The sequence below is a fragment of the Bos indicus x Bos taurus genome, chromosome 2, assembly GCF_003369695.1.
Source record: "Bos indicus x Bos taurus breed Angus x Brahman F1 hybrid chromosome 2, Bos_hybrid_MaternalHap_v2.0, whole genome shotgun sequence".
NCBI lineage: Eukaryota > Metazoa > Chordata > Mammalia > Artiodactyla > Bovidae > Bos > Bos indicus x Bos taurus.
In genome coordinates this window covers 16,931,517-16,955,876 of record NC_040077.1, presented here as the reverse complement: position 1 = coordinate 16,955,876, position 24,360 = coordinate 16,931,517, and the positions used below count along the sequence as shown (strand labels likewise).

Below are 24,360 nucleotides of genomic sequence, written 5' to 3'. Positions count from 1 at the left end.
CATGTTTACTGTTTGGATTAAAATAATAATTAATACACATTGTAGTAGGAACATTAATAGAACATGTATATTGTTTGGATATAGAAATGCTTAACTCTGGGTAAAGAGCTTGTTTCTGAAATGTACCTTAACTATTTTTGCATTTTATAAACATATTCAATTGTGATAAGAATAATAAACATAACACCTTAGTCAGCAAGAAGCATAACTGTGGCAATTACAGCTAATAATTAAAGGTTCTGATTAGTTAAAAAATTATTTTAACTGGCACATCTATGCTTATAATCTACATACTGAAATAAGAGTATGCAGAATAATTTATAAAATTTTGTCTTGCTTGATACAACGTTTTGGGGACTTACAACGTTGTCTAAAAAATAAGTCAGCATATTTTCTCTCTGTCCATTTTGCAGACATTGTTTAGCTCTTTTGAAATCAAAGCACAAACTTTAGTCTGCTACCTTTTCTCCTCTCTCAACTCATTGAACTATTAAACGTTTAATACATGGTGATTTCTATTAACTGTTGGATTTGTTATACCATGCTAAAGATGCTCACCTTTTAGTATGAGGTGTGTTAAGGATAGTTAATTATATTACACAGAAAGTCCTTTAAGTATTCAGTTCCCATAAAATGTGATAATAATGTTAACATCATTGACTGGTAAAGCTACTACTTGAGTTTTTAATTATCATTCTAACCTTTAGAAGCTGTCTTCCAATCAACAGAAAAGCTTTAAAACTTTATCTCTGGACTAAATTCAACTCACTGATCACATTCCCTTAATTTCCAAACCTCAACACATTAGTTATAGTCAACTGGTAAGTTCTCACTGAAATGCAAACCTTCAGGCTGGGCTGCACACAGAACTAGATAGAAGGAGTTGGTGTGGTGCACAGAAGCTGTGGAGTGAAGGTCTATGTCTGACTTTCAATTCTGTTCTCTTATCAAGCTACTTACCCTTTTGTTGATTCTGATTTATTATTAGTACGATGAGCAAATACTACTTCTACTATCTACTTCCCAGAGTTACAGTAATGATCAAATGAAACAATGGATGGAAACAGATGAGGAGTCATAAACAATAAGGTTCTCTGATTCCCTTTAAAAATAACCCTTTCTTTCACACTCAATCTGAATTCTTCATGTAGCATCTACCTACCCAAAACCTTCTATGCTGTGCTACTCCATCTGGATCTCTCTACTCTCATCACTGTCTCCCACCAATATTCACCTTCTTTAGGTTTTATCTCTCAGACCCTAATTTTTACTAGAAGACAGCTATAACACAGGAAAGAATAATTGGTAAATAATAATGTACTACATTTATTAAAGTACTTGCCACATGCCAATCATAAAGTCATCACTAGGCAACCTTTCAGGTTTTCCTACAATAACTTCTGATTATCTCATATTTCTCCTATTTTCCTTCAACTTGTCATGCAAAGACCTCTATATACATTATTCTCACTCAATCTGTACTACAAATCCATGTAGTGGAGTTTATCATTATTCTTGTTTTAAAGATCAGGAAACCGAGGCTTGGAAAGTGAAGTAATTTACCCACAGTCATGCAGCTAAGCTGTGGTGAAACTGGGCTTTGAACCTCACAGGAATCCTTCCATTATCACTGTGCTCTGCTGCTCTTCTTAGATGCAGAACTAATGCAATCAACCAATGGTCACTCATATATATTAATTTAAACATGGTCATTGAACTATACAGCCTGAATTTGGAAGCTCATCTAAATTAACCATCCATCCAATCCTTATCCTCATTTATCACACACCTGAGTCACATTCTGTGTTTTTTGCTTCAATATCACCAATGAGGAATGTATTCTATATACCCAAAAGGAATCCCTTCATATTCAGACAGCTCTATTGTAAAGTCCTTTATATCAAGTGAAAATCTTCCTTCCTGAAAAGTCCATTTGTGAAAATCTTCCTTCCTGAAAAGTCCATGTCACTGATCTTAATTTTACCTGAAAGCTTCATTTAAAAACTATAATTCATATGTTGTAATACAGTAAATCCTCTGATGATCTCTTCTCCCTGATAAAGTATTCAGTGCACCTTGGCCGTGGTGGTCCCTCTCAAACAAAAGCACCTAAACTCTCTGCATTGCTCTCAAACTCCAGGCATGCTCTGGCCAGGTGAGTAAACTTCATGGTTTTAGATACTCTAGTTCCTCTAGTCCCCCCCAAGACACCCTTAAGATTGGGTGGGGGTAATCCTATCATGGTTTTGACTTTTGTATGAGTTTACATCTCCTACATCTTTTTTCACTCCCTTTTCCATGTACTGTAGTTGAAACTGATCATGCTGGAGTTGGTTCATCTTTCTAAAACAATGGTTCTAAGTAGGTCTGCACATTGTTATAGAGTCACCTTGGGAGCTTTAAAAATACTGATTTCTGGGTTGCGGTCAGAGATTCTAATGTATATAGTATGGGACATGGCCTCGATATCAAGATTTATATTAACTGCATTTTCCTATGTTTTTATTATTATCAGTTTTATATCATCCATAAATTTAAAGACATGGTAACCAATGTTCTCACCAAGTCATTGCAGAGTCCTGGAGCTTTACTTTAAGTTAATATTGGCCAGGTTCACAGACAGAGTTGCCTGACAGGCTACAGTCCATAGGGTCTCAAAGAGTCAGACATGACTGAGCGACTAAGCACAGCACACTTGGGTACAGGCATTCAAGCAGTTATAAATCCACTAAAGTACACTATCATTCAGACAACAGCTTTCTATTTTGTCCACAAAATGACATCAAGAAAGATTTTGTTAAATATCTTATAGAAAAGCTAGTCTAGGACATGGTTAAAAGCATGGATTCTAGAGTCCAGCTTCCTGGGTTCAAATTCCAGCTGAGTTATTTGCATGACTTTGGGCAGATAACCTAACCTCTCCATACTTCAGTTTCTATAGTTGTAAATAGGTATAATAGTACTTACTTAGAGGGTTGCTATACGGATTAAAAGAGTATAAACATGTAAAGGTCTAAAGCAAGAAATAGGTGTTAGAGATAATTTTCAAGCCATTCATGTTTCTCCTTACCCCAATTAAAGCATGATTCACAACCCAGTACAAGGTTTCTAACTATTGGGTACACATGACATCCACTGCTTGTTCTCCTTATTTGCATAAAGATGATTGTGTACCTCATACCAGTTCAGTTCAGTCACTCAGTCGTGTCCGACTCTTTGTGACCCCATGAATTGCAGCACGCCAGGCCTCCCTGTCCATCACCAACTTCTGGAGTTCACTGAGACTCACGTCCATCGAGTCAGTGATGCCATCCAGCCATCTCATCCTCTGGCGTCCCCTCCTCCTCCTGCCCCCAATCCCTCCCAGCATCAGAGTCTTTTCCAATGAGTCAACTCTTCGCATGAGGTGGCCAAAGTACTGGAGTTTCAGCTTTAGCATCATTCCTTCCAACCTCATACCAAGGAAATAATTTTAATGAGCCCTGACTCTCCCATCTTCCCATACATAGAAAAGCACTAAATTCCTTGAGATGCTTCCTCCTAGGTTTGAGGTCCAATATTTCTAAGTCTACAGATGTAAAGTAGACACTTTCCAAATAGGAACAAAGGAAAATAAATCTCAACATTTGGAACACTGCCACCAACAGAAGGCACTCCCAGAAAGAGTCATCCGATGAAGCAGTTAGATGAACCAGTTGTCACCACAAGATTGTGACTTAGACACTGACAGCAGGAATTGTTGCATCATTGTTGCACGTGCGTGCTCTGTCCTGTGTGACTCTTTTGTACTCCATGGGCTTCTCCAGAGGATCTTCCTGACCCTGACTGAACTTGGGTCTACTGAATTGCTGGTGGGCTCTTTACAGACTGAGCCACCAGGGAAGCCCAAGTGAAAAACATTAGCTTGCAAATATCTCCTGGAATGACCAACCTCAGGGAGGGAATGTGTTAATCTCTTCAGGCAGAGGGGCAAGGTTCCCTGAGGCAGGTCACCATGCATCACTATAATAACAAAAGTGAAGTGAAGTGAAGTGTCTCAGTCCTATCCGACTCTTTGCGACCCCATGGACTGTAGCCTCTGTCCATGGGATTTTCCAGGCAAGAATACTGGAGTGGGTTGACATTTCCTTCTCCAGGGGAAAACAAAGGTTAAAGTCAAAGAAACAGATCTGTGAGTCAGAATTGGCTCATGCCTGCAACAATTCCCCAACAGTGGTGCTGGTGGTGCAATGGTAAAGAATCTGCCTGCCAATGCAGGAGACACAGAGACGCACTTTGTATCCCTGTGTTGGGAGGATCCCCTGGAATAGGAAATGGCACCTCACTCTAGTATTCTTGCCTAGATAATTTCATGGACAAAGGAGCCTGGTGGGCTACAGCCAATAGGGTCACAAGAGTCAGACACCAGACACGATACTTCCTCAACTCTTCTCCTTCTCTATAAAAGAACTTGACATCCTGACCCCAATAAGATGGGTTTTTTTGACATATTAGTCTACCATCTTCTTGGCCAATTGGCTTTCTGAATAAAGTAATATTCCTTGCCTCAAAAAAAAAAAAAAAGTGTACCTAAAGTGTACAAAATCCAAAAGCTCCAGTTAAGCAAGAGTTAACTAATTTATTATGGATGCAGTATTATCCATTGTATAATAATAGAAGTACATAAAATGCACACAGCTATCGGAAAAAGAAGCCCCCATGGATTCATTTCTGAATTTGCTACCTCTTGAATATTTTGAAATTACTCAAAACTCAGGCTCCCTTTCCCAGTATCTCCCGCACCAAAAAAAAAAAAAAAAACAACAACTTGAGTGAAGAAACACCACTTTAACTTACTGAAATAAACACAACATTTCTAGCTATAAAGTCATTTCCTCTATCATCTTGTAAAAAACCAACACTACCAAAGAATGAATCAGAGAAAAAAATAGAACTAGAATTACCATAGAGCTCCAAGTGAAATTCACACGCCAGTTCTGAAATGTCAGCAAAATGATGTTCAGCTAAATGCCCCAGTGGTATTGCAGACTCCCTGGATGAAATAAGACAGAAGTCTCCTCACTCTGACAGAATAGGCATTCCCTGTGGGAGGCATGTAGTTATTATTCAACTGCCCTGTGCCAAGAAAATATAGCTATTGGATAATATCATCTTTTAGGAAATTAATAGATATGGAGTCTGCCAAACTACTGGCAACTTTTACTTAACCACCAGTGCCTTTTCTAATAATTTGAGAACAATTGCATAGGAAAAAAAAAGTTTTTTGATGGTATTTAGTGATAGGAATTTAGATTACTGATTCACATTGGCATCTGGTCAACAAAAGCACCACACAGCCAAACAGGACTGACGTAAGTAGGAGGACACTGGAGCTGATATGGAGCCGAGAACAGAATGATATTTAAGGTGAGGAGGAATCAGAATCTTTTCCCAAATGGTACAGTTTAGATGCCAGAAAAGGCCACCAATATTATTCTCAACAATTAGAAGTAATGTGTAACATTGCAGTAACATTTGCAACTAGGCAAAAGTAGAAAAGAGATCGATGACGGGAGGCCAAAAATACTATCTTCTGATATCCAAAATAACAAAATTGAAATAGTCGTATACCATTAATAGGCATGAAAAATTGGAAGTCAAATATAATTCGTCCTAGGACAACAGACATTGAGAAATTAACTAGATCATGGGGGTGAGGGGGTTACCATTGAGCTGAAAGAAGATATGATTTACTGAGCAGTTCCTTATTGGGCTGGTAGTGTTAATCCATTTCTAAACCTGCGTTAATTGCTCTCAGACTCAACTGATCCATCTGGGCTCAAAACAGGCTTCCTGGTCTGACATGTCACATGACTATAGAACTGAGGTGGCAGCTTAGACTGGGTATAAAAAGTGTAGCTTGAAGAAATTACTCTGAACATTTGCCTCTACATTACTGACTAAGCAACTGGAAGATATTCTAACACAAAATTCTGTTACAGTATATAGGACTCAGTTCTCCATATATTTTCTCTCATTTTGAGAATCAAATTAGATACTGATGTCTAGTCACTCCTGTTGGGGATATTTACAAAAATAGTGGTAGGGGAAGGGAGATATTAAGAAGTGAAAAGAGAGAAGAAACGTAATGGAAAAGGCTAAGTGAACAAAGAGAATTTTGCAATACAATCTTAGGTGAGATCTAGCAAGATGAGCCTTTATTCTCCTCTAGGGAGGTTGCCCAGCTATATAAGAGTGACATTCAGAGCTGAGATAGAGTAACTCTAGGCTGGGAGTAGGATTTTTGATAAATAATTCAGCATCTGTACAATGGATAGTGCACTAATATAAAGTTGTAATAAGAATTCAATAAAACCTGCCTATAAATATTTTGATATTGTATAAGGCATATAGTAGGTACACAATAAATATTATGTTTATTCTATTTTACTCAGCTTTGGTACACTGAATAATCCAAGGATCTTTCTAAGTCAAGTTTTCAAGATACAATGCTTCCCTGAGAAACCTAGGAAATAGCAGTCCAAAATATGAGCCTTAAAATCAAAAGGACAATTAATACAGAAAAAAAATTCAGATTGAGGGTGGAAGGGCCTTGAAGGGGGGACCTCTCATTATGCAACAAAATAAAATTAATTTATAAGTATCTCAAACCTGTTGAGTGAGAAAAATCCTGAAAACGTCCTAGTTGGCAAAGGATTTCAACAATCAGAAATTAATTGTACAATTCTCGTGATTTATTTAAAATCTTACTGACAGCTATTATTCAATGTGCTATCTTTATTATTTTATCTCAGTAATGACAAGCTTTCATAGCCTTACTCATGATTTTTGCTCCAACAATCCTATTTTTTATACCATTTGAAGCTTCTCAAACAGAAACTTTATTATAGGAGTTTCCTGGCATAAACTCTAACTGTAGAAACTGATTGCTTTTACAGAAAAGAGAAACCTCCACTTGAGCTTTGGTAGACCCAGTTTTCCAGGTAATAATTAGAAACTCAACTTCTTATATAGAACCAGGTAGGGTTCCCACATTAAATACAGTGCTGCTGCTGCTGCTGCTAAGTCGCTTCAGTCTCGTCCAACTCCGTGCAACCCCATAGACGGCAGCCCGCCAGGCTCCTCTGTCCCTGAGATTCTCCAGGCAAGAATACTGGAGTGGGTTGCCATTTCCTTCTCCAATGAATGCATGCATGCAATGTCGCTTCAGTCGTGTCCGACTCTGTGTGACCCTAAGGACAGCAGCCCACCAGGATCCTCCGTCCACAGGATTCTCTAGACAAGAATACTGGAGTGGGTTGCCATTTCCTTCTCCAATAAATACAGGGCAGTAACTCAAATTTGCATTTCAGCTATACAACAAATAATTTGTAGCACATGTATGTCCTAAATATTTTATGGGACATACTTATATTAAAAATTATTCATCACCACAGCAACATACCTCAAAATAAACAACAGAGTATATAGATTTGTTGTTTAGTTGCTAAGTCATGTCTAACTCTTTTGTGACCCCATGGACTGTGGCCCACCCGGCTCCTCCTCCATCTATGGGATTTCCCAAACAAGAATACTGGGGTAGGTTGCCATTTCCTCCTCCAGGGGCTCTTCCCTAACCCAGGGATTGAACCCACATCTCCTGCATTGGCAGGTGGATTCTTTACCACTGAGCCACCAGGGAAATCAGAGTATATAGATAGTCCAAACTAATTACTGAATGTATACAACAGGAAAACTCAATGAACTTGAAGAGCACTTTGATTCTGTTTCTCAACTAACACAGGCTGACTTCATCTGCTGTATTTCATAACTAATCATTTTTAAAACCTGCTAAAGGAAATCCCAGATTGCTATCTCTTGATAGAAAAGTGAAAAGATGCAGGTACATCACTGAGATTCATCATAACTCATCATAACTTTCTAAATCCTTCTTGTGAAGAGAAATTGCTACTAAGACTCCAGGCAGATATGCTAAATTATCCTTCACTTCCTCTAATGAATTTTCCATGATCTGTGTAATATGACAAATTTCACTATTCTAAGAGAATTCTGACGTTCTAAAACTTCTTTAAAGGTTTCGTGTACTAAACACATTACATCATCAGGAATTTCAGAGAAAAAAATCTCAATGCCCTTTTAACCTTCCAATTCTCAACTCACAAACCCAATTTGTTTCATGGGCTTTGGGGAAGTGAGAAATATAAGACTTATTTGTAAGTCAAAATCTAAAATAAAATACCCTTGACTATCTGATGATGACTTGTGACATGACATTCCCAAAAGGACAGAAGAAAAACAGTTTAAAATTAGGCTTCATCTAAAAACAGAAAATCTAATTGTAATGGCACATAATACATCCCTGCATTTCAATAAATAACATTTTATCTTGAATCCTTAATCATGTGAGATCGCTTAACCTAGGCAATGATCCAAGGATTAACAAGAAAAGAAAATCAGGAAGTGCAAGATTTTAAAAGCATTTGCAGTTCCATGGTCAAAATCAAATGAAAGAAAAAGTATAATAGCTCCATTTCAATGTATCCAAATTTACCTGTTTAGCTTTATTTCTACCACGCAAAGAATAAACCCAAGAATAAACATTTTATTAAATGTCTTAGTAGTTAATTTTGATCACCTCTGTTTCTAAATGCATTATTACCAGCAAAACTTTCAACAAGGGTTATTTTCTGATGGAAAGAAAATGCTAAGGAAATCATTCTCACAATATTTGCTTATACATTTCATCTTTTATCACTCTGTGAGAACAAAAACTATTTTTAATATTTCTATAATTTTACCATCTGAGAACTTTTGCTTTTTAAGATGAGGCAGTTGTATGAAAGAAGATATTTTTTTTTAACATTTTAATGTATCTTCAGACAATGTAATTTTGTTCCTTAACTAAACCTCTTCATAGCACATATATGTATAATGAAGTATGGGTAGTTTATATCAACTATAAAATATATAAAAGCCTTACCCTCTCCCACAGTGCTCTAGCATGTGTTAACAAAGAAGCAGATAAGCCTAATGATGAATGACACGATATAGTCAGCACTAATAGAGTGGTTTTCTACAAATGCATTGAGAAAAGATGAACAAATACTTTACATTTCGGAACATGGCCATTTTGATGTCACATGTCAAGTAAGGTACAAAGTGGTAAATGTTAGCAACTTTAAATCTGTAGGTCCTGGATCAAACAGCATAAAGGAACTTTGGAGGAATGACAATGCATTCTAGAAGGTAGACTGGGTTGAAGGTAAGAGTCTCTTCTTGAGAGTCTAATGAGGTCTTCCCCTCCCTCTGCTTCACAAAAATTTATCTCCTAGAGACACCTTAGCAGAAGCTATCAGCTTTGACAGAACACCGAAATCCTGGCAGTGAACCATAAATTGACCATTACCATAAAAAGAGCTGCTAAATGAGAAACCATGTGCTCAGTATAAAACTAATTTCATGCTTTCAAAAGCACACAGTGGCTTCAAGCAAGATAGTGGCCCTGGGACTTGCTGAGACAGATTGGCGAACACAAACAGTTTGCTCCTGATGTGTGTGCTTAGCCAAGCTTTACATGTACTGGCAGTAAATGGGGTTCTCGAATCTTCCGTCAAACAAATACACACTTATCTATAACTTTAGAGCTGAAAGCTATAAAACAGCTGCCTTGAATAAATTTAGCAGGAACACACACACACACACATATATACATACCCCATGGGCCATGCTAGCTTCCAATCAAATAAAAATAGATTTCTCTGCAGACCTAATATACTAAACAGGCACTTAATAAGCATACTGCTATTGAATACATCATAACTGTCACAGTCCTTTCTTCTTTAGAAACAGCTTCTCATCATGTAGGAATTAGAGTTTAGAAGAGCCTAAGCAAGAGGACTCCATCTACTTGGAAGCTAACTTTGAGTTTGCCCTTATCAGGCTGGTGTTCAAATACTCTATACTGATAAAGCCACATCAGACCTGTCTCGGCGTGATTATCTACTCATTTAACTCCTCACATGAGTGTCAGTCCTTTATTTACATTTAAATGATAAAATCTGCTACATTTAAAATGTCACATCTAATTAAAACATGCTTTATGAAGAAATGCTGCTAATTTTCTCCTCTCATTGAATATAACATCCCTGAAAATCAATTACTTTAGATTGTCCAGTGCATGACAGGTCATAACTTTTAATTATTAATAATGTCAAGCTTAACAAGGTGTCAACTCCAGCATGCAATCTATTTCACTTACTTTCTTAGTTATCTCATAAATATCCGGTGTTTCCTGCTATACATTTTTCACATCAAAGATTCTACAAAGTACATTTAGTTCATAGCCTTATTATATACACCTGAAGTACATAATAACACTGCTAATTGCCTACTTTTAGTAATGACAGCAAATAACATAATATCACTGACTTGTTCTGAACGTTTAAAATGCAAAGGAAGTCACCTACGGGTAAGATGTCCTCGGCAAACAGCTAGCACAGAATAAAAAGAACACTGTTACATCCATTTAAGGAGTTACTCCCCCCAAAATTATAGAATCATATATACGGCTCTTCACTGCTACCCCTTCAGATCTGTCAGCACGACATGATAAACAATTGGCAACTCCACAGGATTCAACACAGCATTCAAAAGAATCTGCTACTGACACCCCAGAGCCCCACGTCCAAGTTTTAGAATAAAAATGCTCACCTCTGCTAGGAAGTCCACTCCACATCTTGGCAGGGCTTTCACCAGCTTCAAGAACCACCAAGCTGGATAAACAAAACTTCCAGGATGTGCCCAGTGTAACACGGGGCTACGGAGACTTGGCTCCAGCCCTGATGATCTGTGTGACAGCACCGCGCTATATCAGTGCAGCTCCAAACCTTCCCAGATGCTGGCTTATTGCACTGCTCATTGAAAATCCTTTACACGCTGGCAACATTTTAGGGAAGGACAAGCACACTCTGAGTCATTTGTAAAGAAAACAGAGCAATTTCAATTCTATATCTCCATGCGTGCTGAAACCAGAAGCACTGTCAACCTACAAGTCTGAGGTGGGTTTATGCCGAGAAACAGGCAACCTAAGCCTTCATTATCAATGCATGAAATCAGCCACTGTGATCAAATTCAAGCAAACCACGAAAAGGATATGATTATGAAAGGCTCCACAGATTTAGCACCAAACCTTGTGGAATGAAGAAATCGTCTATTGAAATTGTGTAAATGTTAAAAATAGCTCCGGCTTTTCAACAATGAGCAAAATACAGAGAAGAAATCAGTAGTCTATAGTATAAGGACCTATCATAAAAGCTACAAAAAAACAAAATAGCTGTAGATCCCTGGGACTTTTCTACAGACAAATGAAATCACTAGAGGCTATTACAACTGTAACAAAAATTTTTTTCTTAATATATTTGACACAGATGTCGTTAAAAAGCAAGTTAAATATCCATTAACCCCCGAGTGCCTGTCCCTAAATTAAAATAATAATAGTAAAAATGTGTAGGGTTATGCCAGGGCAAAATACTATCAATTTTACTCCAAGATGAATTTTTAAACAATAAACATTTAAATATATTTAGTCTGTGTAATGAGAAAATATACGTACAAGGTAGAGAATATTTTTAACCCCATAGTCTCTCATTCCTTATTACATTTTTAAAATCTACAGCTCATTAAATCCATACATCCCCAACCCAGCCACCCTCAAATTTATACCTTTACCTTTCACAAGCCTTCCTCTTTTATTAGTAAAATATAAGATGCAAGAGCCAGTTGACATAGTTTTAAAAAGGCACAAGGTGGCTAAATCCCAGAAAATAGCAGCAATGATTTGCAATAACAAAATATAGAGCTTTGACACGTGCATTCAAAGTGCAAAGTAAAAGGACATAAAACATCTATCAAAAAAATCATAAAAATGGGAGAAATTCCTAGTAGCAGCATTGACAAAGCACATATTTAAGGTTCTATTCAAATTTTTAAAAATGAGTTTTAGGTTCTCATTGAGACTCTAAGGCAGAGCAAATCAGGATTTAGTAAGTGCAATTCCTGATTTGCAGATCTTCTATAGATAACTGTATTTAATTGTTATAATACTCACAGCTCTTAGGTATAGATATATTTAGTAGTATCTAATCTAAAACATCTGTATAAAAATAAAAACTACGCCACAGCACATATTTACAGAACACAACTACTGGAGCAACATTAAACATTAAACTCCCATGAGTAGTCTCATGTCCCTAGTGTGGAATTGACTCCTGACAGGACACCAGCTGCATGTTCTTCCTTGAAGATAGTTACAGACATATATGAGTGGAGATGCACGTGTGTGTTGAAGGGGGAGAGAATGTACTAAATCTTTATGATCACTTTTGCCGCTTGAATTCCATTCATTTTGTGCCTCATGAATCCCCTAGGACAACAACTGAATGGACTATGAGAAATGGCATCAGATATCACTGATTCAGAAATTATTTCATGTCATCTCTCTCTGGTCTTCTGTACTTTTCTTGTCTTAGAAGATAGTCTATGAGATATTGTGTCCCTAGAACTCATATTATTATTATAATACATGCAACTCCCTGGTAATAAGAAAATAGCTTAAAATAAAAACCAAAATATTTAATTATAGGCCCTCAATCCCTTATCTAAAACCCCTAGTGCCAGATGCATTTCAGAATTGAAATGCTTTCAGATTTTATAAAGATAACACGCTGCTTTACTGTGAATTATATAATACTTCCAGTAGAGTAGAGGGCAACAGTCTATAATCAGACATAATAACAATTCTGCAGCACAATATGTGCATATTAATACTAGACAGGATAAATAAAGACTACTGTTAACCTCACATCAGTTCAGGTCAGGATTTGCCATCAGTATAAATTACAAAACCTTCTAATTTTCAGAGTTTCTTAGTTTTGGGGAACTGCAGGTAAGAGATTATGGATGTGTACAAATGATCACCTAAAGTACTAGAAGGTTATGGGTTGGAAAGTGGTACCTCAGCAGTGTTCTCTGGCTCAGGCAAGAGATTTGGAGATGAGGACTGCTTTAACAGGATAAGGAAAAAATACGAGAAGGTGCTATTAAGACTGAGACAGAAAGGGGAGCAGAGATGTCGCTATAATGCAAGACAACAAAAGTAGAACGTGGGAACAGAAGGCAAGAAGAAGCCATTCAGAATTACTGTGCCAAGAAATTATGAAATAAAACGATGATAACCAACCACTCATTGATTACCTACTCTAACTCAGTAATGTGAAAGGGACTTGACATAATACTTTATAATTTTCAAAAGGAAATTTTAAAAGGAAAATGTGTTTTCAGAATGAGGCATAAAATGTTGGTTTATCTCACCCTTTTCTCAGTGTACCCCAAAACAAAACATCCACAATACTAAACATCACATGTGAGAATGTCAGAAAAAACAAACAAAAAAATAAGCTTTATCTTCTGAAGTAAAGGTCCATATTTTATTTTATACACTATTTGGGATAGGAGTTCCTTAAAATCACTTACAGAAAAAAAGTAACACTCTACAATCTATATTCAAACTGCATAACATTAAAGCCCATTTAAAAAATATATTCTTAAGACACATGAATATTATGTTGTGTTTACTTGGAGTTTTCCTATGAGTCTATTTATCAAATAGATACTTTTTTATACTAAGTAAACTGAAGAGTATTAACACAGCAAAGCATTGACACTGGACTTAAGACTTTAGACCTACAGAATATTCACCATCTTCTATGAGACCTCTTCAAAAAATAAAAAGTTGCAGTTATAACACATAGGAAGGACAAGTCTAGAGCTCTAATGTACAGCATGATGATGAAAATAATACTGTATTGAACACAACTGATCCTTGAACATTGCCAGGGAGAGGGGTCTGACCCTCCTCATAGTGGAAAACCCGAATATAATTTATATAGTCAGTCTTCCTTATCCGAAGCTCCTCCATATTTGAGGCTCCTCATATTCAGTTTCTCTGTATCCACAGACTCAACTAATTGCAGATTGTCTAGTTCTGTAGGGTTTACTAGTGAAAAGAACCTGCGTATAAGTGGACTGCAAGGAGATCAAACCAGTCAATCCTAAAGGAAATCAATCCTGAATATTCATTGGAAGGCCTAATGCTGAAGCTGAAGCTCCAATAATTTGGCCACCTGATGTGAAGAGCTGACTCACTGGAAAAGACCCTGATGCTAAGATCGAAAGCAGGAGGAGAAGGGGACGACAGAGGTTGAGATGGATGGATGGCATCACCGACTCAATGGTCATGAGTTTGAGCAAGCTCTGGGAGTTGGTGATGGACAGGGAAGCCTGGCGTGCTGCAGTCCATGGGGTCACAAAGTCAGACATGACTGAGCAACTGAACAACATCAGTGGGCCTATGCAGTTCAGACCTATAGTGTTCAAGGGTCAAATGAACTGGAAATTTGCTGAAAGCTAGATTTCAGGTGCTGCCGCTACACACAAAAGAAGCGATATACGAAGAGACAAATATATTTAATTAGCTTGACTGTAGTAATTACTTCACTATGTGTTTATCCAATCATTATGTTGAACACCTTAAATATATACAACTTTTATTTTTAAAAAATTAACAACTATAGGTGTGTGCCGCTAAGTCGCTTCAGTTGTGTCTTGACTCTGTGACCATTTGGACTGTAGCCCTCCAGGCTCCTCTGTCCATAGGAGTCTCAAGGCAAGAATAATGGAGTGGGTCACCATACCCTCCTCCAGGGGATCTTCCTGACCCAGGGATCAAGCCCATGTCTCTTATGTCTCCTGTACTGGTAGGCAGGTTTTTTACCACTAGCACCATCTGGGAAGTCCTCCAAAACTATAGTTACCCCCTCAAATAAAGGCTTTTCCTGAGTGCCTTTTTGGGAACCAGACTTGCAGTGGGGAGGAATCCTAAGGGTTTTTGGGAGAAAAATGGTCTTCCTATTCACTGTACAAAGTATAATGGAATATGTGGCTCTAATGTTAGTATCTAGAATACAATCCCAAGTCATGTTCCTGTAAAGAAAGGCAATAGCATTTATTCATTTCTGACAGTACCACATAATTTGGCCAAATCTTTCTTTAGCAACCAAAACAGTGCCCTGGTGGTATGATGAAATCCTTGCAATTTCTAAAAGTAACTGATTATTTGGAGCCAGTAACTGCCCAGGAATAAAATCAACATCTCTTTACATCATGTCCACATAAGAAAAGGAAAACTTTAAGAATCTGTGGGCCAACATCTCTGAGCGTGCAGGACAGGCTCACCAGAGACAATCTCTTGAAATGAAGGGGGCCAACGTGATGGAAAATGCCATCATATGCAGCCCCTAGAAAATACTATACCCAGTTCCTCCAGACTCCTCATGTGATCAGGAAAAGTGCAAACATGTTTCTCAACTTGCCTTAAGAACTGGATCTAGAAAGCCTGTGATGACCGAGGAGGAACAGCACCCCCATGGTCAGTGGTACCATTGTACAAGGTTGTCTAACTTGGAACAATGTCCAACAGCCTCCTTGGCTGTGATGCCAACAAGCTATGAAAGGAGAACATCTGTGTGAAGAAAGGCGGTCAGTCAGGGTGACTATACACTCATCCCCCAGTGAGAATCTGAACTCAATAATTTTATTTCCTATTGAGCCAGCTACTGAAAGCCTTTCTCCTTAGATAAGCTAAAATAGATCATAAATGTATTCTATTGTGAGATACCCATATTTAGGGTGCCTTTGATGATTCAGATCACTCAGCCACCCAGACTTAGCATGACAGTCTTTAAATTTCAAAATCTAAAAATTTTAAATCTTAATTATTTAAAGACTGAAACCCAAGATAATGTAAAACAAGTTGTCTGTTAATCAATATGACACATGTAAAAGTTCATAGTCCAAAGTATTCTTAAAGCAAAAGACTGTCCTTCACTAAAATAGGGCCAATCACTCCTATTAATTCTTTTTTTAAAAAAGTTCCACTCAAAGTCCTTTACATATCAATTCCTTAGGGCTCTGTACTTATATAATCGACATCCTTCTTTAACATTTTTTATACCACATGTACAGAATATAGAACTGTTTTATAAGGACTTTTAAAGGTAACCTGAGGTATAGTTCTAGATTTCTGACACAATCTGTAATGGCTAGGCTCTATCTCAAAACATTTTGGAGGTCTGGAATTATACCTTGAGCCTTCATCCTATTCCAAACTGCTGTACTCTCACTCATAAGCAATTTCTACCTCAATAAGTCCTGCAATATAAAACTCAATTGAATTTACCTGGGGGAGTACAGATATGGGCCACTAACTCTATTCTTGTTTGGAAGAATTACAATTTTGCAAAATGCTTAGAAACTTATACTGATCAATACTGGATAAGACAAAGAGTCAGAAAAATAGATAAATATTCTCTCTACTGTGTCATCATTGGGTCTGAATTATTCCAAGAGATAATTCCTGTACTCTCTCATAAGGATCTGGGATTTATACCAAAGAAATCATATGCTCTATTTTCAATGATCTCATTTGTGATATTTTGACCAACACTTTTTCCCCTTCCAAGTCTGTCCCTTCCTGCAAAACTACAGAAATTACATGGGCTCTATCTAATAAATGAGTTACACAGTAATTCCTCCATGAAAAGATTTTATGGACTTATAACTAAGAGGTCTAAGGAAATAGGTGCATTGAAAATAATTAGCCCACCTACCTACACACCAAAATGTTTTATCTGCTTAGTGCATTTACCGACAGAAACTCACTGATACTCACGGACACACTGATAATTTGATATACATTCACTACGGCACTTACATTTTGCAAAAGATTTCATAGTTAAGTTATAAATGGCACACTGATTCATCAAAAATGAAGAAAAGGAACGTATTCAAAACCATATGTTTCTACTGCAAAAGTAAAAGATATTATCATATTGATGAATCTAATCCTATCTCTGCATCTATCACACAGCACTTTGTTTGTAGTTAATATCTTTTAAAATAGACTGCAATTTTTTTACAGACAAAGAGATTAAGATACTTAAGTAGTCTGTTTAATTTCTGAAAATTGGATAAAAATCTCCCCTACCTCTTCCTCCATTTTTCTCTCTAACACACACACACCGATTCCTCCTACAGATTCTACCTAAAAAGCACAGAAGATGCTCAAAAAAAAAAAAGTCTGTCCAATGAGCATGTCCCGACCCACGTACACCCTCATCTCTTTGTACTTCGCTTTCCATATTCATTGATAAGTTCCAGCAAATATGCTGGGATGAGGAATAAGGCAAATATCTTATTTTCAGTATACTTGTGGCACCATCTTGTGGTAATTCTAGAGTGTTACAGATTCGAGTTTAATTTCCAAAGTTGAACAACGTCTGAGAAAATGCTTTTGAGGATAAATTTTACATTTTAAATATGTATCCGCTTCAGTGTAAGAAATGTGACTTATGTACTTTAAAAGCCCACACACACATAGCAACAGTCATGATACCTATCCCAGTGCACTGACCCTACAAGCTGTTTCTTGAATGTAGACAGGAATGAGAGTAAGGGATCATCAATAACAAGCGCACAGGGCCTACGTTTTACACATTCTTTGTTTAGTCATTCTTATATTTTATGGCTAAAATAACTTCCTCTTAGATTAAAAATAAATTCTCTTTGGAAAAAAAGAAGGAAAGAAAAAAAAAAAAAAACCCAATCGAAGCTCCTGGAGGCATCAAAGAGAAGCACAGAATATGGCAGCAAAGAAAAGAACACAGTACAAAATGCTCCAGCTGGCAACCCATTTTCAGATCTTGCCCTCCATTTCCACCTCCAAACCATTACCTCCACGTCCTGTTATAAAATCCATCCTGACTTTCTCCCCTTGGCCCCCACAGCGTCCTCAACTTAAAATCTACTCAGTTCAGCCAGACGAAAGATGCCACCTCTCAGACCAAGAGGCAGAGTCTCCTTTCTACCAGTTGAATCTGCTGTGGCCTTGTGACTGGTTTTCACCAAAAGAACCGTGTGGTTGCAGCTTCCACTCTAGCTATCCGGCAGTGTGACTCTGAGACCCACGTGTGATGAAGCCTAGCCTAACCTCCAAGAGAAGGGTTGCTGATGAGAGGGACCCAGCCTGCAGCCAGCATCAACTGCTAGACATGTGCTGAGGCCATCTGAGACCACCAAACCCAGGTGGTGTGTCAGCTCTTGCAGCCTCCAGTGAGTCCCGGATGAGAACCACCGAGCCAAACCAGCCCCGGTCTCTGGCCCACAGAATCATGATTAAAGTTTTTAAATGTAAAAATAATAATAATAATAATAATGATAAAGCCTTCTTCCATCTTCCCCAAATCTCTGACCTTTCTTTCTAATCCTAACACTCAATTTCAGGCACATCTCAGCTTTTTACACATGTCAAGCTTTTTCTCAATTTATGATTCTAAACATTCTCTTTACTCCCTTTGAATCACTTCTCCCCACTCTCTTTGCTTGACTAACTCCTGTCTAGTCTTTAAAGCTTAACCTTAAATGAGAGTAGAACTTCTTTGGGACTTAATTGAAGGTGGGAGAGAAAATGGGCATTTTAGTTAGTAAACAACAGGGGGAAAGTAAACACTGATGATAAGAAAATAGTGCTGAATTCTTTTCATTTTTAGTTTCTGAAAAATTTGCTGTAAAAAAATTATGAGAGGTAATGTAGAGAGAGAGACAGATCTTAGAGTTTGAATCTTTTTGTGTGGCCTTAGGAAAAGGCTCCAGATCTCTCTCCCTCTGGATTTACTTATGTGTAACATGAGGATGTGGTCTGACAGAATGTGGTCCACTGGAGAAGGAAATGGTCACTTCAGTATTCTTGCCTTGAGAACCCCATGAACAGTATGAAAAGGCAAAATGATAGGATACTGAAAGAGGAACTCCCCAGGTCGGTAGGTGCCCAATATGCTACTGGAGATCAGTGGAGAAATAACTCCAGAAAGAATGAAGGGATGGAGCCAAAGCAAAAATAATACCCAGTTGTGGATGTGACTGGTGATAGAAGCAAGGTCTAATGCTGTAAAGAGCAATATTGCATAGGAAACTGTAATGTTAGGTCCATGAATCAAGGCAAATTAGAAGTTCTCAAACATGAGATGGCAAGAGTGAACGTCAACATTCTAGGAATCAGCAAACTAAAATGGACTGAAATGGGTGAATTTAACATAGATGACCATTATATCTACTACTGTGGGCAGGAATCCCTTATAAGAAATGGAGTAGTCATCATAGTCAACAAAAGAGTCCGAAATGCAGTACTTGGATGCGATCTCAAAAACGGCAGAATGATCTCTGTTCGTTTCCAAGGCAAACCATTCTATATCACAGTAATCCAAGCCTTTGCCCCAACCAGTAATGCTGAAGAAGCTGAAATTGAACGGTTCTATGAAGACTTCCAAGACCTTTTAGAACTAACATTCAAAAAAGATGTCCTTTTTATTATAGGGGACTGGAATGCAAAAGTAGGAAGTCAAGAAACACCTGGAGTAACAGGCAAATTTGACCGTGGAGTACAGAATGAAGCGGGGCAAAGGCTAATAGAGTTTTGCCAAGAGAATGCACTGGTCGTAGCAAACACCCTCTTCCAACAACACAAGAGAAGACTCTACACATGGACATCACCAGATGGCCAACACTGAAATCAGATTGATTATATTCTTTGCAGCCAAAGATGGAGAAGCTCTATACAGTCAGCAAAAACAAGACTGGGAGCTGACTGTGGCTCAGATCATGAACCCCTTATTGCCAAATGCAGACTTAAATTGAAGAAAGTAGGGAAAACCAGTAGACCATTCAGGTAAGACCTAAATCAAATCCCTTATGATCATACAGTAGAAGCGAGAAACAGATTTAAGGGACTAGATCTGATAGACAGAGTGCAAGATGAACTATGGATGGAGGTTAGTGACATTGTACAGGAGACAGGAATCAAGACCATCCCCATGGAAAAGAAACACAAAAAAGCAAAATGGCTGTCTGAGCAGGCCTTACAAATAGCTGTGAAAAGAAGGGAAGTAAAAATCAAAGGACAAAAGGAAAGATATAAGCATCCGAATGCAGAGTTCCAAAGAATAGCAAGGAGAAATAAGAAAGCCTTCCTTAGCAATCAATGCAAAGAAATAGAGGAAAACAACAGAATGGGAAAGACTAGAGATCTCTTCAAGAAAATTAGAGATACCAAGGGAATATTTCATGCAATGATGGGCTCGATGAAGGATAGAAATGGTATGGACCTAACAGAAGCAGAAGATATTAAGAAGAGGTGGCAAGAATACACAGAACTGTACAAAAAAGATCTTCATGACCCACTCACCTAGAGCCAGATATCCTGGAATGTGAAGTCAAGTAGGCCTTGGAAATCATCACTACGAACAAAGCTAGTAGAGGTGATGGAATTCCAGTTGAGCTATTTCACATCCTGAAAGATGATGCTGTGAAAATGCTGCACTTAATGTGCCAGCAAGTGTGGAAAACTCAGCAGTGGCTACAGGACTGGAAAAGGTCAGTTTTCATTCCAACCCCAAAGAAAGGCAATGCCAAAGAATGCTCAAACTACCACACAGTTGCACTCATCTCACACACTAGTAAAGTATGGCTTAAAATTCTCCAAGCCAGGCTTCAGCAATACATGAACTGTGAACTTCCAGATGTTCAAGCTGGTTTTAGAAAAGGCAGAGGAACCAGAGATCAAATTGCCAACATCCACTGGATCACCGAAAAAGCAACAGAGTTCCAGAAAAGCATCTATTTCTGCTTTATTGACTATGCCAAAGCCTTTGACTGTGTGGATCACAATAAACTGTGGAAAATTCTGAAAGAGATGGGAATACAAGACCACCTGACCTGCCTCTTGAGAAACCTATATGCAGGTCAGGCAGCAACAGTTAGAACTGGACATGGAACAACAGACTGGTTCCAAATAGGAAAAGGAGTACATCAAGGCTGTATATTGTCATCCTGCTTACTTAACTTATATGCAGAGTACATCATGAGAAATGCTGGGCTGGAAGAAGCACAAGCTGGAATCAAGATTTCCAGGACAAATATCAATAACCTCAGATATGCAGATGGCACCACCCTTATGGCAGAAAATGAAGAGGAACTAAAATGTCTCTTGATAATAGTGAAAGAGGAGAGTAAAAAAATTGGCTCTAAGCTCAACATTCAGAAAACGAAGATCATGGCATCTGGTCCCATCACTTCATGGGAAACAGGTGGGGAAACAGTGTCAGACTTTATTTTTTGGGGCTCCAAAATCACTGCCAATGGTGATTGCAGCCATGAAATAAAAGACACTTGCTTCTTGGAAGGAAAGTTATGACCAACCTAGATAGCATATTAAAAAGCAGAGACATTACTTTGCCAACAAAGGTCCATCTAGTCAAGGCTATGGTTTTTCCAGTCGTCATATGGATGCAAGAGTTGGACTATAAAGAAAGCTGAGCACCGAAGAATTGATGCTTTTGAACTGTGGTGCTGGAGAAGACTCTTGAGAGTCCCTTGGACTGCAGGGAGATCCAACCAGTCCATCCTAAAGGAGATTAGTCCTGGGTGTTCATTGGAAGGACTGATGCTGAACCTGAAACTCCAATACTTTAGCCACCTCATGCGAAGAGGAGACTCATTTGAAAAGACCCTGACGCTCGGAGGGATTGGGGCAGGAGGAGAAGGGGACAACAGAAGATAAGATGGTTGGATGGCATCACTGACTTGATGGACATGAATTTGGGTAAACTCTGGTAGTTGGTGATGGACTGGGAGGCCTGGCGTGCTGTGGTTCATGGGGTCGCAAAGAGTCAGACACGATTGAGTGACTGAACTGACTGAACATGAGGATGTTCATATTTGTCTTGTTGGTTGTGAGGCCTAAAGCCATTATTTCAATCTTTTCATGATAACTCTATCTCCAGTGCACCTCAGATCTAGTACTGGTGTGTCTCTCTTCCCACAATTCAGCAGAACCTCCGTGTTCTTGGCCTGATCTCACAGGTACCATCCATTGTCAAAGGTAGGATCACAGGTCACCCCCTAAGAGAGAATCCCTTGCCATTCTGAGGAAATATGGATCCTTAAAGCCCCAGAATGAAATCAATCCTCCCCAACATAATCTTTGGGGCAACTGGATTCTCCATGACAGACACATACCCTCCCCACGGACACAAGGAGAACAGAATGTGAAGTTAACATTTATTACTCCATCTGGTGATTTACTTGCTTCTAATTTGCAAATGGAGATGAGATTATTGGATGGTGTCACCAACTCAGTGGACATGAAATTGCGGAAACTCCAGGAGATGGTGAAGGAAAGCCTGGCATGCTGCAGTCCATGAGGTCACCATGAGTCGGATGCAACTTAGTGACCAAACAACAACTGGAAAGGGGAGAGTGTCAGAGTCTCATGTATCAGTGAATGAGAAGTGGGGGAAGTCCTCTGAACAGTGAAACCCAGCCTTACCACACAGACAGGATGCAGCCAGAGAGAACATAGGGCCCCTATTTTCTGACTGAACTTGCACATCAGGTAAATTCTCTGAGCAGGAGTAACCTATAAGCTCATGCTAGGCTAATTCTGCCCAGTTCAGCTGGAGAAGGCAATGGCACCCCACTCCAGTACTCTTGCCTGGAAAATCCCATGGATGGAGGAGCCTGGTGGGCTGCAGTCCATGGGGTCGCTAAGAGTCAGACACAACTGAGCGACTTCACTTTCACTTTTCACTTTCATGCATTGGAGAAGGAAATGGCAACCCACTCCAGTGTTCTTGCCTGGAGAATCCCAGGGATGGGGGAGCCTTGTGGGCTGTCATCTATGGGGTCGCACAGAGTTGGACACGACTGAAGCGACTTAGCAGCAGCAGCGGCAGCAGCTGATCTCCATAGATGAGAGGCAGTAACACCATGGTGAAGAATCAGGCTGCAGAATCAGGCTGTCTTGTTCCAAGTTCCAGCCTTGCCTCTTTTGGCTACTACCCAACCTCTTTATTCCTCGTTTGCATTGTCCATTATAATAAGTATCTTCCTTGAAAATCTGTTGAGAGGCTTCAACTGACATAACCTCCTTAGCACAGTATCTGGCATAAGTATCTGACATAGCTGCATTCGCCCACCTAACTGCAGTCTTTCAGGCTGCCGTCACTGTTTTTATGATACTGGAGGAGGCACAGAGTTACTCAGACAACTCCCAGTGAGGGGTGGAGATTGGTTGAGGGGTTGGTGGGGTACGTCACTCTATTTCCATGACATCATCCCTCTTTTTCCCACGGGTGAGTGGATGCTCCAGAGAAAGACAAGGAACAAAGAGGCCACCTTTCTCTTTCCTGACCATTTCCCAATTACAAATTTATTTAAAGTAAGAAGCTGCGTTTCTGGGTGTAAATCCTCCTTGTTGGGTTAGTGTTCTCAGAATGTGATTTTGGACAAGTAGCTTCTGTATCATCTGGGAACTTGTTAGAAATGCAAGTTCTCAGGCTCCATCCCCAGCCTACTGAATCAGGAACTCTACAGATGGAGCCCAGCATCTCGCATTAGAACAATCTGTCCAGGTGATTCTGATGCATGCTAAAATTAGAGAATCACTGGGTTAAACGATCAGCTATCAATGCATCAACATACTTATATTTCTTAAGTTCAGATTCACCTCAGAGGATGAGAATGGTGACTGGAATAGAGATGGTAGAGGAAATATTACAGCGATAGGCACTCAGGATGAAGAACAGGTCTCAGTCTTTGACAGCAGAGGGCAGGATGAGGGTCACTAGCCACTCTGGACAGGAAATAAAGGTGGTCAATTTTGTCTGACATTGGGAAGGTGTCTGTGCATTCAGCAGGTCCTGGGGAAATGACACCTAAGCTAGGATACCTGAACTTGTTGGGAAAGCTTCTGGTTGATGTAAACCAGAGTGGGATAAAAAGAGAACTCAGAAAAGCTCTGAATTCCACCAGTTGTCTCTGATTTCTTTACATGTGTGTTTGGGCAACTATGTTTTTCCTATGCCTCTGACCCCACGCGACAAGGATGACTCTTCTCCCTGTTTCAACTCTTTTATACTTTGCCAGATGGATGTTCCTTCCTTCCCCCTACACATACGTCATTCCAATAATAAAAAACTATTTATAGCTCACCCAATATGCACTCACATTGCTGCCCTCTCTACCTGGAATGCTGTTTTTCCTTGAATAACCTGAAACTCATTTTATAAAATTTACTGCAAATATCACATCCTCTAGGAAGCCTTCTCTGATTGTTACAAAGTTGACCATTCCTTTCTCTGTGCCACATTTACATTATCTGTAGATCGTCATTGTTCTCAGCATATCACATTG

General features: G+C 38.9%; 1 protein-coding gene across 4 annotated transcripts in view; it reads right to left on the bottom strand.

Annotated features, from left to right (window-relative positions):
* The window catches only part of ZNF385B (zinc finger protein 385B), a 368,588-nt gene that overhangs the window by 329,739 nt on the left and 14,489 nt on the right, over positions 1–24,360 (bottom strand). Inside the window, exon 1 of one of the 4 annotated variants that reach the window (XM_027556295.1) lies at positions 10,711–11,133. The exons of the other annotated variants lie outside the window; for them this stretch is intronic. Coding sequence (XP_027412096.1) covers positions 10,711–10,735 — 25 coding nt within the window. The 5' untranslated portion in view covers positions 10,736–11,133. Of the gene's footprint in view, positions 1–10,710; positions 11,134–24,360 lie in introns of those variants that run through there. 4 annotated transcript variants of the gene reach the window in all.